We start from the raw sequence: 21,048 nt of genomic DNA on the forward strand, positions 1-21,048 counted from the left end.
ATTCTGATAAATGAAAGACAATATAAGCAGAACACATCTATCAATGAATTAGATTTATTGTTAATTTAATATCAAATAGTAAGAATCAAAACGACTCAAGCGTGAATTTTACAGTAGGCTAAATAGAAGAATACCGCGTGGAGTGATGTTTAGATCAGTGTGTGTGTTTGTGTGTGTGAGAGAGAGAAGGGTCATAAACCAAGGCCCCCACGGCCTTGAATTATTAAACTGAGTCACTGTGGGCATGAGATAATTTGGGATCATTTCTAAAACGGAGATCAAGAGAGAGATAGAGAGAGAGAGAGAGCAGCGAGATTATTTCATGTTTATATTGTTGTTGTTGTTTTTTATATCTACCTGTTTTAGACCAAGGACCACAATGGAAATAAGTCTTGACTTTATTGTGCTTTATCCTTGATGTTATTCTTTGAGATCCGTGTCTGTACTTTGTTTAGTACATTGTATTTCAATTTGTAACCGTCAAATCAAATCAAATCAATAACCCTAATCTAATTGTGTCCATGATTCAGCCTACCTGGCGAGTCTTTCGCTGTGTTCGAATACCTCTAGCCTTTCCAAAGTTGTCCTTGCTTCTGCGCAGTAGTTGTAGACTGGATCATAGCACAAAGAAACCTTGATCAGAGGCCTAGTCCTCCTGGTCCATTGTCCCGAAATTTCTGTAGAAAATGTCTCTTTGGTGATCACAGCTGGGCAGCGGTCTAAAGAGGCAGAACAACTGTAACAGCTGTTTATATAGTGCAGGTGACGCCACGCCCATTGTAGTCGAGATGGTTCAGGTGGGGGTTGTGAGGCTTTGTTTGAATGAGGTGAAGGCGGGACTCTTTAATCCTTTGTCCTTTTAAATTACTACAATACATCGCTGTGAATTACTGCCATGCTTATCTATTGCCTATAATGAGCATCACCTTATCTATTTAAATATGTATTTCTAAATGTTTGATGAATATAGACTTCCTAATCATTTACTTTTTTTCTATGCATCAGAGCTGCAGACCCGTCTTCACGTGTGGAGTTTTGATTGGCTGTGACAGAACAGCCACTCCTTACTTAAGTGGGCTTCATCATGTCTGTAAACTATTACTATTGTAAACTCACAAATAAAGGCCAATATAAACACATGCACCTCCCTGACCTGCTAGCCACACCCATTCATTTAGTTCAAAACTCATTTCTAGGGTTTGTCTTCTAGAGCAGACCTGGGCATTATGTGGTCTGGTGGCCAGAACCAGGCCTCATGATGGATCTGCCTGGCCTGGGAAGGCTAAGACAAACCACACCTTTTCACTTATCAAGCTAAAACAATCGAATGAGATGACCTAAATTGGCTGTTTGGAGTGATTTTCAATATAATAAATGCTTACGAATAATTCCACAGTATGTTTTCTATATTGATTGATATTTTTATTTAAGTGTCATGCACCTTAGGGTGCCCAGCCCATATGGGCTTACAAGACACTATATGATATTTACAATAGCCAATTTCCGAGATGGCCACATAACAAATCATAATATACCTTTGTACAGAGTCAAGAAAAGAAAATGCATTTCAATGAAACATTCACTTTCCAAGAGAATCTTGCCTGTCTTAGTCGCCAAGCATTTTCTATAAATCTGGCTAAAACAAAAATGTCCTTATCAAAAAGCCAACTCAACATACCTTCCGACAACCAAAACAGATCAGGATTCTTCAACTGGATTTTCTCAAAGAAAGGGTTGCTCAAATCATTGTACATGGGACAATGAAACACAAAGTGAAATTCATTCTCCACAACACCAAGATCACAGGAACCACACAAACACAACTCTTCAGGAATACATGTATATCTACCTACCTCAATTGCCAGTGGTAGGGTACCAGTTCAGACATTATATATGGTTCAGTAAAATAATCTTTAATTTGGACATCATTTCTGAGCTTTGGTTTCTTCCAAATCTCCCCCATCCATTGTTCCTTTTGGATCTGAAACAGTTTTTGTTTGACTATACTTACATTACACTGCAGATTATTCATAAAAATCATATGTAAATCACAAAATGAAAATATTGCAGAAACTTCTCTTGACCAAGGATAACTGTGTGTTCTGTCCCAATGAAAGATCTTTTTGCTCACCCTATCCTCTGGCAACTGGACAAGGCGGTTCCACAAACCAGCCATTTCACATCTTTGCTTAACAAGACATTACTCCCATCCTATATCCCCTTCAATAGCCATCTTTGCAGGATATTTATGCACTCCAAGAAAGCACCTCATGGCTCGACTCTGGAGAGCATTACAGTCAGGAGCATCCTCAAAACCTCACGCTCCTGCAACATAAAATAAAATGGAGCCAACCATTCAATCATAAGGTTTTTAAAAAGTTGAGAAGCCTAGGTCAGGACATGGTTTCATTTTACTCATCACAGAGCCTAATGCTCTTCCTGCAGACTCTGCCAGTACTTTTGTTCCTTCTGAAACGCTAATGTTTTCATTAAAAAATATATATTTATAAGAGGAAGTGTACATTAAAGGCATTGAACCAAACTGAAACACATAATCACTCTGCTGTACACATTTTTTCCTAAAATGTATAATCTGAGTTTTTTCACTGTTGATGGCAAGTATCCATTTACTGTACTGTGTGCTCATATATTTATTTTTTTGTAAATTAACCTCTTCCTCAACAATCAAAACAATATTGTCTGCGTACAACAAAATACTAAAGTTCATATTGTTAATTGGTATACCCGAGTTGGCCTGCTTGATTTCCGTAGGTTCCTTCTAGAATTTAATTTCATGGTGAAATTAGAGGCTATGGCATAACAATATTTTTTTTTGGCCCACGGCAACAATCTGGGTTTCTCATGTGGCCCCCCAGGAAAAATAATTGCCCACCCCTGGTCTAGAGAATGAGTTATGTGCAGAATCTGTTCGAGCAGAAATCAAATAAATCCAAGTCAGCATACAGTCAATGTCACATTCCCCAGCTTCCCCACTCATTCTCTGTGGAGCTGAACGTAAGTGATACTTTTTCTTCTTATAATTTGCCATTATAACAGCCATTTTTTTTGTTTTTAAGGGACACCCTTGTGTCCCCTTGTTCTTAGCCTGCCGGTCATTGTTTGTTCTGTATGCTCTTGCTGACCGAAAGCTTACAATAAATGTGAATTTTAGTGCCAATTTAAGTGTGCGGAAAGCCCTTCTTTCATAAGGGACACCCTAAAATCCAAAATACATATTTTTCCTCTCACATGTAGTGCTAATTATCCATCTATCGTTATATCGTTTTGGAGATATCGGCCTCTTCTCTTGAATACGTTGTTGTGAGCAGTTTCATGTAGGAACTATTTTCTTTTGCAGTCTCATATAGGAAGTAGCTAGCAGCTAGCTGCTGTAGTTCGGTCAAAAGAAAATAGTTCCTCCATGAAACTGCTCATAACAAGGTCTGTGGATTATCTTGAGAAACATGATTTCTGGAAAGAGACGTTGAGTTTTTCAAATGTATTTCTTTGGCACAAGCCGAGTGCCACCCAGTTCCATTGTATTGGAGAGAAGGCAGAAACTCTGCGGCCGATATCTCCAAAACTCAGGCAACTAACATAAAATACAGATGGATAAATAGCACTACAGGTGAGAGAATATACTGTATGTATTTTGGATTTTAGGGTGAGCTGTTCCTTTAATTATACACAGCTGTCGGGACATGAACAAACTTCCTTTTCCCTGCATGCAAAAGTGATACCGCTGAGTCAAGAAATTCTGAAATAAGTCACATGAGACAATCTTCCTTTTATAGGAAAATTTTAATAGTTATTCAATGTTCTACATTTTACAGTAAATATTATACAATTACAAACTTGGCTTAGTTATAGTACTAAGATCACTAACTGATCTTAAAATAAAAACCCTCAACAACAAAAAACATAAAAAAAAGAATAAAAAAAATAAAAATAAAAACAGATTTACACTTCATATCACAAGCCTGACGCGGGTCCTTCACTCTGGACCAAATAGCTAACATACAATTCACTTCTCTCAATGTTGCAAAGACGTTGGGCTTCAGTTTGAAACACAGCCGTATGGTAACAGATATACCATAGCATGTGCAAACTGGGTACCAAACTAAAACTTCCAAAGATGGGGTTGTTTCCGAATACTCGATCCGAGGGATACAAGTTTTCTTTTCTCTCTTTTCTTGGAAGACAAGGAATTTCAACTTTTTGCATCACATTTAGTGTCAAATTAGACTAAGAAGAGAGAAATCTCCTGACAAGTTGAAATTAAAAAGCTGCAGCAGAACATCAAAGACATTTAAGAGCCTACTATTCACTTTGATAGTAGTGTTTTAATTTATATTCATGGGGAGGAAAAAAAACTGCTAAGACTTAACGACTGCAAGGCAAAAAGAAGAGAGAAGGGAGAGGGGAGATGGAGGGAGAGAAAAGTTGTTGTGAATGTATCCCGGTTGCCTCTTCACTTTTTGAAGTAAAGAGGTGCAAGATTAAAATACAGTCAAACAAAAATAACCCAATAGTCCTCATTAAAGTCACTACCTTTCAACGTTCGGAAATGTTGCAGAAAACGGAATGATGAACCAAGAGTGAAGGAAAAATAAATGACCGTGATTAAGACCCTAACATATCTACATTTTCAATTGTCTCCCCTCTCTTTCACTTAAGTGCTAATTGAGAGAAAAGAGTTGAGGAATGGAGTGGTGGAATGGGGAAGTAGTGTCACCACCCCGCGTTCATCTGAAAATTCAACTACTCTGTTGGGATCCGTTTGCCTGGAAGTAGCCTAGTGGTTGGAACCCGCTGGGTTTCCACAGTGCACACAAAGAGAGTAGAAATACTGTTGGCTTTCATGAGCATTGGTCCCAAGCCCATACAAGAAAACCTCTCTCATAGAAACTCTGCACTTAAAATGAGCAACTCCTACAGGGAGATTTGAAACGCCACAGCTAAAACCTTGATATAGATATCAAGGACAATTTGTCATTGTCTAAGATTCGGTTTCGATCCCAGGAGTGGAGGCGCGATTCTGAAATAACTTTCTTGGACTCAAAGGACTATAATTTACTTGGGGCAATTATAAATGATCAATACAGTAGTGTTTTTCAGCCCATGGCCTTCTTGGGGGGGATGGGTCAACTCAAGACAATTAACCAGGGTTCCCCCACCTTCTTCAACATCAAATTCAATTACTTTTCAAGGACCTTCAAAGCCCAATTCACCAAATTCAAGGACCCAACACGACATCGTTTGAGGCATGGATGGTTAACCCTGATTAATGGCGGTAGCTGGTGTTGAAAGCCCAAAAAATAGAGCATCTATACGACTGACTGAATTCGATCATCATTAATTCTGCTATGGGGAGGCGAGGGCTGCAAAGGTCAAACTGATGAGACATGAAAGCCAAAAGAGGTGAAAAAGAAGTTGCGAGAGGGGTGGAGAGGGTAGAAAAAAGGGACGAGTGAACAGTAGAGGGCGACAGCATTTAGGCTTTGACACTTCTCATCCCCAAATGTAATCTACTGTAAGTAAATGCTTAGAAGAGATGCAGAATGGCCTCTGAAGGGAGCTGGTGGCACCAAGTGAAACCAGGGAACATTGGGGGGGTACAGTAAAAGAAAGTTAGAGCCAGACAGGTAATATGCAGTTACAATGTGAGAAACAGGGCAGCAATAGGAAAACACAGATTCACAGGAAGCTAGACATAACAACCAGTTAGTTACTTAGGAGATGAAACTAATATTTACTGAATGGCATTTTGTGAAATATGGCACAGAAGGGCATTGAGGCTTGGGGGGGGGGGGGCTGCAAGAAGTAATTATTTCAATATCTATGCACCCACAGAACATGAAGGGATAGAAAAGACTTCGGTCCACCTCACGTTAGAATTACACTCAAGAATGTTGAACACAAACGCCTGTTCTATCAATTTCAGTTCTGTGACTCGTCCTCTACGTCCTCAATTCAAGGTCTAAAAAAAAAAAACACAAGCAACAATCATTACACAATACGTTTTTCTTAACAATGTGGACATTTTGTCGAGCCTCCTTGATGACGCGAGCCCGCTGTGCTGGTCGTTTTGAACGGCGGTCCCAGGCAGCCCCATCTGTTGTTTACTGCCACAAATACAAAACAACTTGATAGACCCTTGCCTTAACCTCTGTCCCCTTTGACAGATATGGTAGGTAGAGGATATGCACAGACAGAGTTGCACAAGAACAGGAGGTCAACAAAAATATTAAAAGCACAAACAGTAGCTGCCACACTGATGCAACCATGCTTAGCTAGAAACACATTACTGTACCACTTGCTGTATAAATATACTGCATTCTTTTAAGAGATCCAATGCTATAGTGAACTACACCTGAATATAATGCATACCCATTATGCTTAATTGACCACCGAGGGAAAGGAGGAGAGAGAAAAAAGATTTAATTGAGAAATACTGACAGAAGTAGTGGTTGGCTAAATAAATCCCTATGAAAAGTAACATCACTGCTGTCGCAAGAAAATCCCAATTTTGTATTTTTCCAGATGTTTTTTTTCCTGGCTTGAATTAAAATGTACACGGTCCTGTATATGGTGAGTAAACCTCATGACCCTCAGGCCAATAACATCCATTCACTATCCAGGTTTCTCAAATACAAGGGCCAATCTGAAAATAAGGCTTGAAGATACAAGGTTTTCATCCGACAGCGGCATTATGCAATACTGCTGAGAATGAACCTACTAGTGTACAAACATCTGGACTAAGAATACCTCATCAAACACTCAACCTTATCGTTTTATTTTTTAATTAAATTACAATATAAATTGCTTCTTTCTCCCTCTGCACTACAAAGCCTAGGTACCGGTTACTTAGCGTTAAATTATAGTCATCAAGTTTTTTTTTTCTTATTTTGTGCAATATTTCCTCACAAAGTTATTCAATAACCAAATGTTTGATATGTTCTTCTACTCTTCTTAGCAATAACTGTGATAATTATTGAACGAGGCTGCTTACAGAGCCTGTAATCCATATTTAGAGATTACAACGATAAGCATTTTAAAAAATCAATTCAAAACGTTGAGAAAGTAATGACTGTACGGTAACAGTTGGAGGCATTCCCTCTTATTTTATTGCAATATCAAACCACGTCATCTACATAATATGCGCACTGTAAATGCTTTTGTTACACCAACCTGTAGTCTACAGATCATGTCTGTACTCTACAGACCATGAAGTTGTGATTGGAGTTTTTTGTTGTTTTTGAAAATAAAATAAAAAAACGCCACAGGCCTCACCTGCATATTCAGCCGCCACCTCCTCCCACCCCACGTCTCAAGCCAAGGACCAATAAACAAAAACAAGACGCACACAGCACCACATTAAGCTTCATGTCCCCAATCACCTCTCACTTGGGATAAGCCTTTTATAGGTGCATCTCAATATTGTAGATATGAATGTTTTTGCAGAGATGAACAATATCTTCCAGCAGAATGAAAAGAAAATGACGGCAACACCTCAATGATGACAGCACTTTGATTTTGCTCTTAGAGGGCATCATGGCTGCCGAGGTTCTACCCACATTCAGAGAGAATCAAACGATGCCGATGGAAATGTGACAGATCTGGCTGGACATGTTCTCTCATAAGCCTGGTGCAGGAGCATCCACATGTCATCGCCTTGGTCTGGCCAGTTCAGAAAGAGAAGAGGCGGAGCTGCGTGCTCAATGCACAGTGGGATGGCCTTGGACGTTGCAATTCCTGTCCACCCATCAGTTAACGTTTGGGTACCCAAGCCTGGTACCACTAATGGTACCGGTACCTTTACAACCGGTACTACCGCCATACCAAATTGCAACGTAGATTTAGGTGCCTCATTTCTGCGCCGTGCCCGAGCTGCTGAGTGACATATCCGCCCTCTGGTGCTGCGAAAACGGCGCCACACATTACACACCTTCACTAACATTACCGTTTGGAGCGTAAGCCTCTTTAAATTATATATAAAAAAAAAAATCTTGCTTTAAAATTTGAAAAAGTATCGGTTCAGGCACCGGTACCATTTTAAAAGTATCGTTATAGCACCCGTATCGGAACAATACGAAACGATACCCATCAGGCCAACTTATGCAACTAGTCCACTATTCACTGTATGCTCAGAGGCAACTAGTCCACTACTCACTGTATGCTCAACTAGTCCACTATTGTATTCACTGTACGCTCAGAGGCTGGCTTTGTCAATGTCAACTGTTTGCTTATTAGTCCTTGCCTGGGAAGAGGAACGAGGAGACAATCCAAGCCACAGTGCTCAGGAGATGGGGATACAACACCTACAGTGCCAACAGCAGCAGTGTCTGTGTGCAGTCTCCTGCAGGTGAGATGTCACAGCCCAACATGTCCTGCACCCTCCCTCAGGTTCTGGCTGTCTGTGACAACAACGCTGTCTCCTCCTTCCTCCTCCTCATAGCACCAAGCTGCGTGTGCTCTTCTTCCTCACGCTGTCCTGCTCTCCCTTCCCCCTTGCCAACGCCATCCCTTTAAACTCCTCATCTGCTGGGTGTGTCTGCCATGCACACTTCTACCATCCATGTCATGAGAAAGTGTGTGTGTGTGTGTGTGTGTGTGTTGTTGTTCAGCAACATCATAACTGGAACTTCTGGAAGTAAGTGCCACTAAGTGTTTGTTTCAAACACAGCACAGGAGCCCCTGTGTGTGTGTGTGTGTGTGTGTGTGTGTGTGTGCGTGCGGGGGGTTGCGTGTATGTACGTACGTGTGTGTGTGTACATGTGAGAAAGTGTGCACGACTGCCCGTACTGTTGACACACGATTATAAATATTTTCACGTCTTATAATTTATTGGCCTACGCTAGTAACCACATAAAAGCCGACATGACCAGAACAACCTCAAAATGCTCTCGAGCTAGATGAAGAATATGATACGGTCACAACATACTAGCCTGCGTAGTATGTTAGCATGAAGTACTTGATGTGTTCTTAGTGCATACTAGGCACGATGCTAGTGTGGACAAAGTTGGAAACACATCAGGATAGGTAAATGGTAGATAAGTGCTCCGGCCGTAGTGACGCAGCGCACACACACACAGACGGAGTGACGGGTGTGACGGACTGACTGCTGCCAGACAGACAGCTACAAGCTGGAAGACAACCGAGGTTAAACAAATGTGATCGATGAACCGAAACCAAACGGATACAAAATGGACTGTAACAGGATGAAGATGGGGGGGAAAGGGTAGGAAAGGCTAAAGGGTGGAAAAAAATCCAAGGTCATTTTGGTAGAGTGTAGGAGAAGGAAGAATCGTAAAATTAAAAGACCAGAAAAAAAAATCCTAATTTAAGTTAAAACCCTGTGCTGATATCTAGTAGTTAGAAAATTTGGCAGCATAAGTCAATGATGAGTATGACGATGGCTGTGGTTGTGACTGATGAAGATGATAATGACGATGATGAAGAAGTGCCCAATAGATTCCAGCCAACTGAGCAGCAGGCGGGGCCGCACGCACCAGCACAACACAGAACATAGGAGCAACCGACACCCATGATTGGTCAAGAGTCCTTCTGGAGTTCCAATGACAGACACAGCAAAGGAAATGAGGAAAAAAAGAAAAGAAAAATAACTGTAAAAAACAAACAAGGTAATGACTGGTTGGCAAATGAAAAGAGAAAAATAAAAAAAATGAAAAAAAATAAAAGCAGCTTTTGTAAAAACATTAGAGAATGTCGCATAATAATAACAATAATAGTAAAGTGGCTGTTGCACTTTAGTTTTGTTCTTGCAGACAGGTGCCGAGTTCCCATGGTAACCATTGGTAGCCCATGTAAGATTTGAGCAGTTGCATACGATGGCGGACTCCAGATCTGGAGGGGGAGAGAGAGAGGACAAGAGATTATGTTGGCGATTGCTTTACGACCGCCTCGCTTCTCTGAAGAAAGCTCCAGAAAGGAATATGAGGCAGCCAAAGACGGATTCCTCATCTTTAAACATTCGGGCCAAAGAGAGAGGGGGACACCAAAGAGCAGAGGAAAGGGACGGGCGAGTGAGAAGAAACAGGAAATGGGAAGGTGAGGAACATGTGAAGGAGAACAGAGGTGTGGGAAGGTGAGGAACATGTGAAGGAGAACAGAGGTGTGGGAAGGTGAGGAACATGTGAAGGAGAACAGAGGTGTGGGAAGGTGAGGAACATGTGAAGGAGAACAGAGGTGTGAAGGTGAGGAACATGTGAAGGAGAACAGAGGTGTGGGAAGGTGAGGAACATGTGAAGGAGAACAGAGGTGTGAAGGTGAGGAACATGTGAAGGAGAACAGAGGTGTGAAGGTGAGGAACATGTGAAGGAGAACAGAGGTGTGAAGGTGAGGAACATGTGAAGGAGAACAGAGGTGTGAAGGTGAGGAACATGTGAAGGAGAACAGAGGTGAAGGAGAACAGAGGTGAAGGAGAACAGAGGTGCGGGAGGTGAGGAACATGTGAAGGAGAACAGAGGTGTGGGAACTGAAGGTAGATAGGGAAGGTGAGGAACATGTGAAGGAGAACAGAGGTGAAGGAGAACAGAGGTGTGGGAACTGAAGGTAGATACTCACATGATGGGCGGGCTCTACCAGTGGGGCGGGACGTAGCTGTACCCAGGTGTCCCTTGGGGCCTGTAGGTTGGCACAGTAACCGGGTGCGCTCCGATGCCAGGGTGCTGGGGCGTTGTCAGCAGGGTCCCTACAGGAAGTCAGCAACACCTTTAGCACTGGACCGGCTGTGACAACTCCCATTTCCTTCTGCAGTGTTGCGCTATGACCACCGCTGCAGAATTATCTCACTACTATACTATAAATAAGGCAGAGTGAGTGGTGTTCAATGGCGCATGCTCAGAGCGGCGCTAGAAATGAGTGTGCGAAGCGCGCAATATTTCTAGTTATTTTTATCTCTTTAGAAACTAACGTTAGATTATTTTGCACTACGGATGCTTCATATCCAGAGCAACTCAAACATCGACCTACAAGTTCACGTGAACTTGTATCGCACAGTAACGTTAAGAGCAAACACAATAATTTGATAGGAATACGCAAGGAAAAATATCTGTGAAATAAACATTTGGAAGATCCATCTTGATACACATAGTAGGTATTCTACATGAATTGATTGTTTTCTTCTTCGTGGAGGCGGGCCTTGCTATGCGCGAGGGTCATGTGACCCGCAAAAGCTGTCAAAGACAACTGACAGACAGGTTCTCTCAGAGATATTAACGTTACATACTGTATTATTTGGATAGAATTCCTCACAGATACTAATGTTCCATAATATTTGGATAGGATTCCCTCACAGAGATACTAACATTACATAATTACTTGGATATGATTCCCTCCTAACTCCTGAGACACCTCATATGTAAGCTAGACAGACATTTCTCCCTCTCATTAGTGTGCACAAACATACTGTATTACTTAGGCCTAAAGAGCCCTTTTAGTGCTGGCAGACACACGGATACAAATTCTCTCCGCTGCTACAACTCCATTGTAGGAGAAACACTGGTTCGCCATAAATAAAGTACCCATCTACCTACCAACATATAGCTTTTACCCTAGCGAGGTGACCTGGTCCTCCTTCATAGCTTTTTCTTCGTCAGTAATGATGTCAAGGGGGCCTGACAAATCGTCGTATTTTGACGCCCCGAGAGTGAGACCGGGTTGGTTTGGAAATACAGCTCGACGGTTATTATGATGTAACTACATGGTTTTCAAATCCAACTGTTAACATGTACGTTACATTCTGATGCCATGATACAACACTCGCTTGTTGTATTATCTATTTATTTTTTCAAAATTCTGGAAAATACTTGCCTATATACAGTATATATATATCGTATATATAAATTATTTATATATATATATACAGTATATATATGCATAGGAACCCTGCTGAAATTGTTGTATGGTATTATATACTGCACTTACATCGCAAAGCACGTGTTAGAAGGAGCCGGAGAAAGCAGAATGTCTTAAAAAGCAATGGAATATTTGTTTGTATTATCACACCTCTCAAAAGAAACATGAAAGCCTCTCTCAAAACAAAACATATCTTTGATTGTCAAGAAAAGGTTCCACGAGTTCGATCAGGGACAGCGTGCATAAAAGTGAGGGAATGGTCCATAGCATCAGTATATGGCAAGATGCTCAATCTTTTTTAAGAGCAGCACGTGTCTTTAGACAACATGTCCACCACTGAAAACTCCAGACCCGATTCTCTTTCGTGAGTGGTGTTGGCCGTACCTGCGCTCATAGCCATGGTCGTCCCAGCTACCATGCCCATGGCAGCCATGCCGTTGTTGCGGGGACCAGGCACTTGAACGGGGGTCGGGTAGAGTGCCGTTGAGGGGATGCTGTTGGGCTGCACCACAGTGGTGTGGTGAATCACATGGGGCTGGGCCGCATACACTGGCTGGGTGTAGTACGCCCCCTGTAGGAGACACATATGTGTGACGGATCACATGGATAAGATTTTCTTATTTGGAGAAATTACAAGAAGGAAAGCTCGATTAGATTCTCTGGTATTAAACCATATAAACACAGCAAACAAAGAAAACAAAACAAGCCACGGCAAATATTTTGTTGAAACAGTGAGCAAACACTTCACAGCAGTTTTTTCATGCAATTTAAGAATGACTGCATCCTATTCTTTTATACTATTCTTTTATACTCTACTGATCCATGAAGGAGAAATTATCTTTTCAATTGCCCCCTCCATAGGCAGATCTACCAGCTGGTAGGGATTCAGTGTCTTGCTCAAGGGAACTTCAGCAGGGCGGATGCTTGCTGACACGCAGGATAGAACCTGGGTGTTCCAGTTGAAGAAAAGTCTCCCCATAGAGATAAAAGACATTTATGTCTATGGGTGTCACTACTCACTACACCACCGTGCTGCCCTAAAGAGTAGCCTGTTCCCAGCAGCTCTGCAACACCAGGACAATGGATTTAATGACGAAACCCTGCCATTTCATTAAGAAATAATTTGATATTGGTGTCTTTATATAGAGGACGTATCAAATATTAAACTGACTAGAACAGCCTGTACATTTGCTCTTAGCCAAAAGCTAAGAAGCAATGAGAGTATGAAATATTTCATGATACACATTATGGGGTCAAAAAGCTGAAGACACACTACAGTATAACAAAGGGGGTTTTGTGGGACATGATTGTATGGATAAAAAACTTTGAAAGATTATTTTTTTACAAGTATTACTTACTAGTAGTGTGTGTATGTGTGTGTATATATATATATATATATATATATATATATATATATATATATATATATATATATATATGTGTGTGTGTGTGTGTGTGTGTGTGTGTGTGTGTGTGTGTGTGTGTGTGTGTAAAATATGTGAAAAACAAACTTTATACAGTATTAAGTTAATGTCACTTAAGAAATCAATTTAGGTTTACTTTGCTCCAAAGGATGAAACAAATGGAATAGCTGAATACCTTTTTTCAACCCATTCATTGGGTGATTAACAAATAAGCTGACAACATTGTATCTAACAGTTATTTCCCCATGCTGAAAGACCCCCTGCCCCCTCATTGACCACCCGATTCACCAGTTACTCATTTAGATCAAATGTGCAAATTACAAAGTGACACATTTGCTTCCCTGAACAGAGAAGACAACCCAAGCATTTGAGTCCTCAGCTTAATGCTCTCATGCCCCCCAAAAAAGTCTTAATATCTGTGAAGAAACAACAAGAACTATCTTTTAAAGTAGGCTTACCTGTGCGTATAGGTTTTGTAGGTTCTGCTGAGGGTAGGCACTGCGGATGGGATACATAGCTGTTGGGTACGGGGTGGGGGTGGGGGTGTAGGGAGGGGGTGCTCCATTTGTCTGAGTCGGGGGCACTTTGTATGGTGTGCCTGCTGCAGTGTATCCTAAAGGAAACAGAGACACAAAAGGAGAGAGACGGGGAGAGGGACAGTGAGGAATAAAATACACTAGAGTACACATGACATATTTCTAATGAGTTGGGAGTTTAGGCCATTTGCCATATTATTATTCAAGCTGTGGTAGAGCCCTCAAATGCTAATAGCTTAGCGCTAACAATGGCAGTCAATAGGACATTTGGCTACTAGGGTACTTCGCCCCAAAATGCCCATTATTTCATCATGTGGTGAGTACACGAGTCACACCTTGTACATGTGATGTGAGTGTTTATGGCGCTGTTTGAATGTGCATTTTGGGCAACTGAACCGAAGTAGGCAAATGTCCCATTGACTGCCATTGTTAGCACTAAGCTATTAGCATTTGAGGACTCTACCACAGTTTGTACTGCACGCAGATGGAAAATAAAGCCATGTACGTTCTAGTTTTAATATAGACAATATGGGAAATGGGTTAAACTCCCCAAAAGGTTGGCGTATCCCTTTAAGACATTGAACTGAGACCATCAGTTCGTCAGCTACACATTGACCAAGTTGGGATGTTCTCATCAAATGATCTTGTTGAAACAATACCCTTAACATTTTATTCTAATTCATTTCCTACTAAATCCACCAGATGGCAGAATGGAGCAGTGATTTGATGTTACTTTGTGAAGCTCAAAATAACATGGCCAAAGGGTTTGTGTGCCTCTCTTGAAAGCCTCATCTAGCCACCTCAACTATCCTACCTCAGCATCTTTCATCTGTGCTGTACTGAAAGGATTTGACGTTTTACGACTGTTTTGTGTTTTATTCCGACTGACCATAATACAGAAAAGCAGCCTATCAACCTGAGTGCTACTGAAACATAGGATGACAGGGTTACAGTGCACCCGCCTTTTAAACTGTCACTCCACCACTGGCTGGAAAGCATGAGGTCTACGACAGTGTTGGCATCCGCTTCAGACTACTGAGTTTAGGTCTGTTGTTAGCCCAGCACTGCTCACTCAAAGCGTAGTACCTCTGAACCACCACTTGGAGGAGCCTGAAGGTCAAACATGCTACTAGCTAGTGCTGCTGGGGAGCTTATGAAAGCATTTCTCACACACAAGGACATGGGAACAAAGAGATGCTGGAGCTGCGCTCTCTCTCTCTCTCTGTCTCGCTCTCTCTCTCTCTGTGTGTGTGTGCTATAGTCTCACATGCATTCCTAGCTCTAACATGCATGCAGGGCATTGTAGGACAATGGTGTCTGACAATTGCACAAAGGCCCACTGAAAGAAAATGGTTTCTCTATTCAGCGGTCTTGAGAAGTAATGGCATTGACCAAGACAGTGTTCTAGTCACAACATATCTGGCTTGGTTGGAGATTGATTCTAGTCCAGGATCCAAAATCCACTTTAATTCAGCATACATTAAGCACTGTAGAATGTATAGGAGGAAATCAGCAGTCAAACAGACATGCTCTATTGCGAAAACATACTATTGCTGAGATAAGCAGCTACAATAATCTGTTTCCTGTCTTCGTCTGGGGGAAAATGGATGGAAAAAGTAGCTCACTGGGACTACAAAACGTAACATACGGGCTATCATCAATTAATTTGTGTCTACATCCCTTTGACTTGTAAACACTGGTGCTCAATGGAGAAATCTACTCAAGCAGCTTTGCTAAATGATGTGTCAGGATGCAAACTGGGCCATGGGACTGTTTATGGATTGTCCCCAAATCCGTGTCCATGACAAAAGACGTCTTTTTTTAATGAGCCTGAGCAAGACTATTTACTCAATCTGGGTTCCTGGGCTGAAATAGTTTGATAAACATACATAAGCACTGTATCTGAGGAGCACATGAGACCACTGCTATCTCCATCTGCTACAATGACTAGACACTGAACCTGTCTGAGGCTATAGCAGCTGTCACCTGGCTAGGTACAGAGACTAGACACTGAACCTGTCTGAGGCTATAAGGCTAGCAGCAGCTATCACCTGGCTAGGTACAGAGACAAGACACTGAACCTGTCCGAGGCTATAAGGCTAGCAGCAGCTATCACCTGGCTAGGTACAGAGACTAGACACTGAACCTGTCTGAGGCTATAAGGCTAGCAGCAGCTATCACCTGGCTAGGTACAGAGACTAGACACTGAACCTGTCCGAGGCTATAAGGCTAGCAGCAGCTATCACCTGGCTAGGTACAGAGACTAGACACTGAACCTGTCTGAGGCTATAAGGCTAGCAACAGCTGTCACCTGGCTAGGTAGAGACTAGTAGACACTGAACCTACAGGTCAGACAGGTTCAGTGTCAGGGGCGGCTTTAGCTCAGGAGGTAGAGCGGGTCGGCCAATGATGCAAGGGTTGGCGGTTCGATCCCCGCTCCCTCCCAGCTGCTGTCGTTGTGTCCCTGGGCAAGACACTTAACCCTCCTTGCTCCCGATGGTGTGTAGGCACCCTGCGTGGCAGCCTGCCGCCATCGGTGTATGAATGGGTGAATGTAGACTACCTACTGATTGTAAAGCGCTTTGGATAAAAGCGCTATATAAATGCAGGCCATTTACCATTTACACTGAACCTGTCTGAGGCTATAAGGCTAGCAGTAGCTGTCACCTGGCTAGGTACAGAGTTAGACACTGAACCTATCTGAGGCTATAAGGCTAGCAGCAGCTCTCACCTGGCTAGGTACAGAGACTAGTAGACACTGAACCTGTCTGAGGCTATAAGGCTAGCAGCAGCTATCACCTGGCTAGGTACAGAGACTAGACACTGAACCTCTCTGAGGCTATAAGGCTAGCAGCAGCTATCACCTGGCTAGGTACAGAGACTAGACACTGAACCTGTCTGAGGCTATAAGGCTAGCAGCAGCTGTCACCTGGCTAGGTACAGAGACTAGACACTGAACCTGTCTGAGGCTATAAGGCTAGCAGCAGCTATCACCTGGCTAGGTACAGAGTTAGACACTGAACCTCTCTGAGGCTATAAGGCTAGCAGCAGCGGTCACCTGGCTAGGTTCCTGTTCGTTCACCATCAATGCCCCTGAGGCCAGGATCACACTTAATCCATATCGCCTTCATGTTGCTGCAAATGATGTGTAGACTGTTAGTGCTCTAAACCAAAGTCACAGCCCTTCCGGCCCTACACACACCAGCTTCTGAAAATACACTATATGAGTGGTGGTGAATGGGCCCTACATGCACCAGCTTCTGAAAATACACTATATGAGTGCTGGTGAATGGCGATGGCAATATCCTGTTTGAATTGTGGCAGGAAGTACACATTTTTGTCAATTTAAAAGATAACATGGCAAGTCAAGAAAGTCGCAGTTTGTCGTAAAACTGTTGAACTATAAGTTATATGTTGGAAAGACTACACACAACCAGTCGCATAAGTGACATCATAACTTTCTCTGTCACCAGGCCATGTTGGTGTTGGTGTGACGCACAGTATATAGGACGAATCAGCGTGACATCACGACACCCGGATATGCCACCCGGAACCGCAGCAGTTAACTAGCATGAGTTGTGCCAAACAAATGTTAATATCTCTCAAACTATACATGACATCGCTTATATTTTGACATTCTGAGTGAGAGCAGAAGTAGCTCAAGAGTCCGATGTATAATATATGTATGTCGTGTTAAAGTTGTGTGAACGTCACAGTTTTAAAATGAAGTGAATTTAGTAAAAAGCACAGCCTGCTAGCGCGAGACACTCAAGGCTGGCTCCATAGCGTCTAGGGCTGGCACGGATCAGAAAACCCACGGATCGGATCGCATGATGGATTTTGAGCCACGGATCACGGATTTTTCGGATCAGCAAACAAATATATATATCAGATTTTTTCTCTCAAAATTTGATTTTCGATTAGATTTTTTTAATACTATTATAATTATCTAACCATTTGTTGCCCTGCACAGCTCAAAAAATATTTTTTTGTCATAAGTGACAATGTATGCTTTTACTCTGAAGGCAGAACGACCCAACTTCCTGTTTTAGGTGGCACTGCTATGCCTAACTTCGTGGCTGTTGCTTGCACCAGCCACATGACACGGGTACAGACCTACAGACCAGACCGCAGGTCAGTCTGGAAATATAACGTTGATGCTACGTTAAGCTACTCAGTGGCCCCACGTGTTGTTTTGTTGTTATGTGTCCTAAGGCAACATTTCACCGTCCGGTGATAATGTGTTTGTGAAACGTGTGCGCGCGCGTGTGTGTGTGTGTTGTGGCTCTCGTTATCTGACTTGTGCAGCCCGCAGCACGCTGATCGCATTCCTGTGCTTTTTCAGAGGTGTTGAAATAAGTTTGTGTGACGCTGTCTTTAGTAGCCACTAGCCACAGCCTTCAGACATACTTTACAGCAGCGACAAGGGATGAGGAAGCTCACTTGTGCTTGCCATGATTATGCCTGTCTGTGTCTGGCTGCGCTGGGCGTTCTCATACACTAACGTTAAACGTTAAATGAAACGAAAGGGGGGGGGGGGGGTCCGCGGACCATTGACGTTCCGAACCGCGTTCCGAACCGTGGGGGCTGATCCGTACGGGTCACGGATTATCCGTGATCCGTGTCAGCCCTAATAGCGTCCCATTATAAGCTGCCGTTTGTTTGCCAACACGGATCCCTCGTATTTTGCGACATGAGAGATGTAGTCAATTGAGTGGTTTCATACAAAACTCAACGTTACGTTTCAGTTTTGCGACAACCTGCGGCTTTCTTGACTTGCAAAGTTCTCTTTTAAATTGAGGAAACAACATCACATGTGTACTTCATAGCACAATTCAAACGTAATTACAAAAAAGTCTCTCGCCTTTCACCACCACTCATATTTTTTCAGATGCTGGTTTCTATGCCGAAGCAGGAAGTAGGCATGACTTTGGCTCTCTAAAGCTCAAAATGTGGCTTACCTACATTTGAACAGTTGAAAAAATGACTGATCTCACCAGGACACATTATTTACTTATCTATTATTATTATTTTAACGATATTTGCAGCTAAGAACTTTCCTGACAGTAACAACACACAAGGACTGGGGAAAACTCATAAAACCTACCCCCATAGAAGAGTACTGTACCTAATAGAAATACAAATAGGAAATAAAGATAAGAAAATCATTAGTAAATTATATCATATTATTATTATTATTTTTATCTATGAACCTACATAAATCCCTACAGATTAAGCAGAGATGGGAAGTGGAAACGAACAAGGTCATATCACAGGACACCTAGAAGGAGGTGCGCACTGAGACTCACACCTAGTTACAAATTCAAACACATGGCAGGAATTCAAATGGAAAATAATCACTAGATTATTTACAACACAAGAAATTGTAGCCAAAATGGCAATCACACCCATATATTCTGGCTATGTCCTAGGCTAAGTGTATCCTGGAGAGAGGTAGTTGATGCCCTCAAATAAGTTTTCCTACAGGATATTCCACAAGCCCCTACAGTGGCACTATTGGGAGTAATACCTAAATGCCTGGACAGGAGGGCCGGGAAATATATTTTAAATAATATTACTTACAGAAGCATTAAATGCCTGGACAGGAGGGCCAGGAAATATATTTTAAATAATGTTACTTACACAAGCATTAAATGCCTGGACAGGAGGGCCAGGAAATATATTTTAAATAATGTTACTTACACAAGCATTAAATGCCTGGACAGGAGGGCCAGGAAATATATTTTAAATAATATTACTTACAGAAGCATTAAATGCCTGGACAGGAGGGCCAGGAAATATATTTTAAATAATGTTACTTACAGAAGCATTAAATGCCTGGACAGGAGGGCCAGGAAATATATTTTAAATAATGTTACTTACAGAAGCCTTGAAGTGTATTAAAACACGTCTGGTCTGGTTTCGGCCATCTAAAAGTAATTGCTATTAGATGGCAGAAAGTAGACCCTCCCACATACAATATGTGGATGCTAACAGTATGGGCCCTTTATCAGATGGAGCAATTTACATACATACGTACAAGGCTCCAAATATCCACTACCGTTACCAAACTATGGAGCCAGTTGCATACAATGAGGCTTACTACTCAATGTTGCTCATCCCTCAGGGTGGAATGGCGAAGTTAAATTCAATGCCTTTTAAGACCTTTTTTAAGACCTTTTCAATATATTTTAAGACCTCTCTGCCACTTTCTTGACAACGATACGATATTTGCTGATATCACAAAGTCTGCCACGATACAATTTTGATTCAATTCAGGGGTCTGCGATTGATATGAGATGACATATGCCCATTTAAGACAATCAGCTACACAAGTTAATAACGCATCAAATGGCGATAAGACTTTTTAAGGGCCTTTTTCCCTAAATTGATTGATCAACTTTTAATACTTTTCAAGAACCCGAGGATACCCTGAACTCTTACTTTTATACTCTATTAGGGCTGCACGATTTTGAAAAAATATCGAATTGTGATTATTTTGACTGATATTGCAAATGAGATATTGCAATATCAGGGACAGAGGGAATGATAATTTTTACATGATTATTCTCATTTTCATTTGAAAACATAAAAATAATTATGGTGCGATTTTTGCGGCGATCTGTACCTAGTCCAAACAAAGATGTTTTCATAAGTCTGGAGAATATGGTGTGTAGGCCAGGACATCTCTGCAGCACGACAATATTTTATTTCAGTCAGGGACCTCGCGTCATAGATTTAACAATTTATTGCAACAAATGAAGGTACAGTTATGCTTGGTGCCGATGGCTCCGCTCTTTACAGAAGGTGCTCCGTGGATTAGCGAAGCAGCATGCTATGCTAAAATAGGGAGTGCAATGCAGAACACCCCACCCCCACCCCCGGGTATACAAGAGTGAGCCGAAAGATTTACATAAGGATTTTTCTAAAAGTGATGGAGAAAAATTAATGGTGAATGTCCAAGGTGACGTCACAATGTCATGAGCTCTACTGAATACAAGATGAACCTTTGAGCCATGTTAAGTTAACTACAGTCATGTAAATTTCCTCTGTCACTTCAGTTACTAACTTACTACGGTCTATGGATGAAACAGACAAGAACTACGGTTAGCGGTAGTTTCACCGTCGCTTTGGCACTTTTTCTCTCTCTGTTTTCCAGAGGACATCCGCTCTCTTCAGCGCGGTAGCTTAAATAAAGATATGTGGTA

The 21,048-nt window shown here is 41.9% G+C and overlaps 2 protein-coding genes across 3 annotated transcripts in view; both read right to left on the reverse strand.

Annotated features, from left to right (window-relative positions):
- The window catches only part of LOC310776616 (uncharacterized protein), a gene marked incomplete at both ends in the record, with an annotated part of 48,076 nt that extends 45,804 nt beyond the window's left edge, over window positions 1-2,272 (reverse strand). Inside the window, one exon of the mRNA XM_083636792.1 lies at window positions 2,268-2,272. Within this exon, the coding sequence (XP_083492918.1) occupies window positions 2,268-2,272 (5 nt within the window). The remainder of the gene's footprint in view (window positions 1-2,267) is intronic.
- Window positions 2,273-6,841: 4,569 nt separating this feature from the next.
- The window catches only part of fam168a (family with sequence similarity 168 member A), a 29,523-nt gene continuing 15,316 nt past the window's right edge, over window positions 6,842-21,048 (reverse strand). The window contains exons 5-9 of one of the 2 annotated variants that reach the window (XM_083636926.1): window positions 18,948-18,968; window positions 13,763-13,917; window positions 12,265-12,451; window positions 10,588-10,714; window positions 6,842-9,867 (exon numbers count right to left, since the gene is read on the reverse strand). In XM_083636926.1, coding sequence (XP_083493052.1) covers window positions 10,602-10,714; window positions 12,265-12,451; window positions 13,763-13,917; window positions 18,948-18,968 — 476 coding nt within the window. In that variant the 3' untranslated portion in view covers window positions 6,842-9,867; window positions 10,588-10,601. The remainder of the gene's footprint in view (window positions 9,868-10,587; window positions 10,715-12,264; window positions 12,452-13,762; window positions 13,918-18,947; window positions 18,969-21,048) is intronic. The other variant, XM_083636927.1, reaches the window with a different exon arrangement.

This window comes from Poromitra crassiceps (assembly GCF_964638095.1).
Source record: "Poromitra crassiceps genome assembly, chromosome: 5".
Lineage (NCBI taxonomy): Eukaryota > Metazoa > Chordata > Actinopteri > Beryciformes > Melamphaidae > Poromitra > Poromitra crassiceps.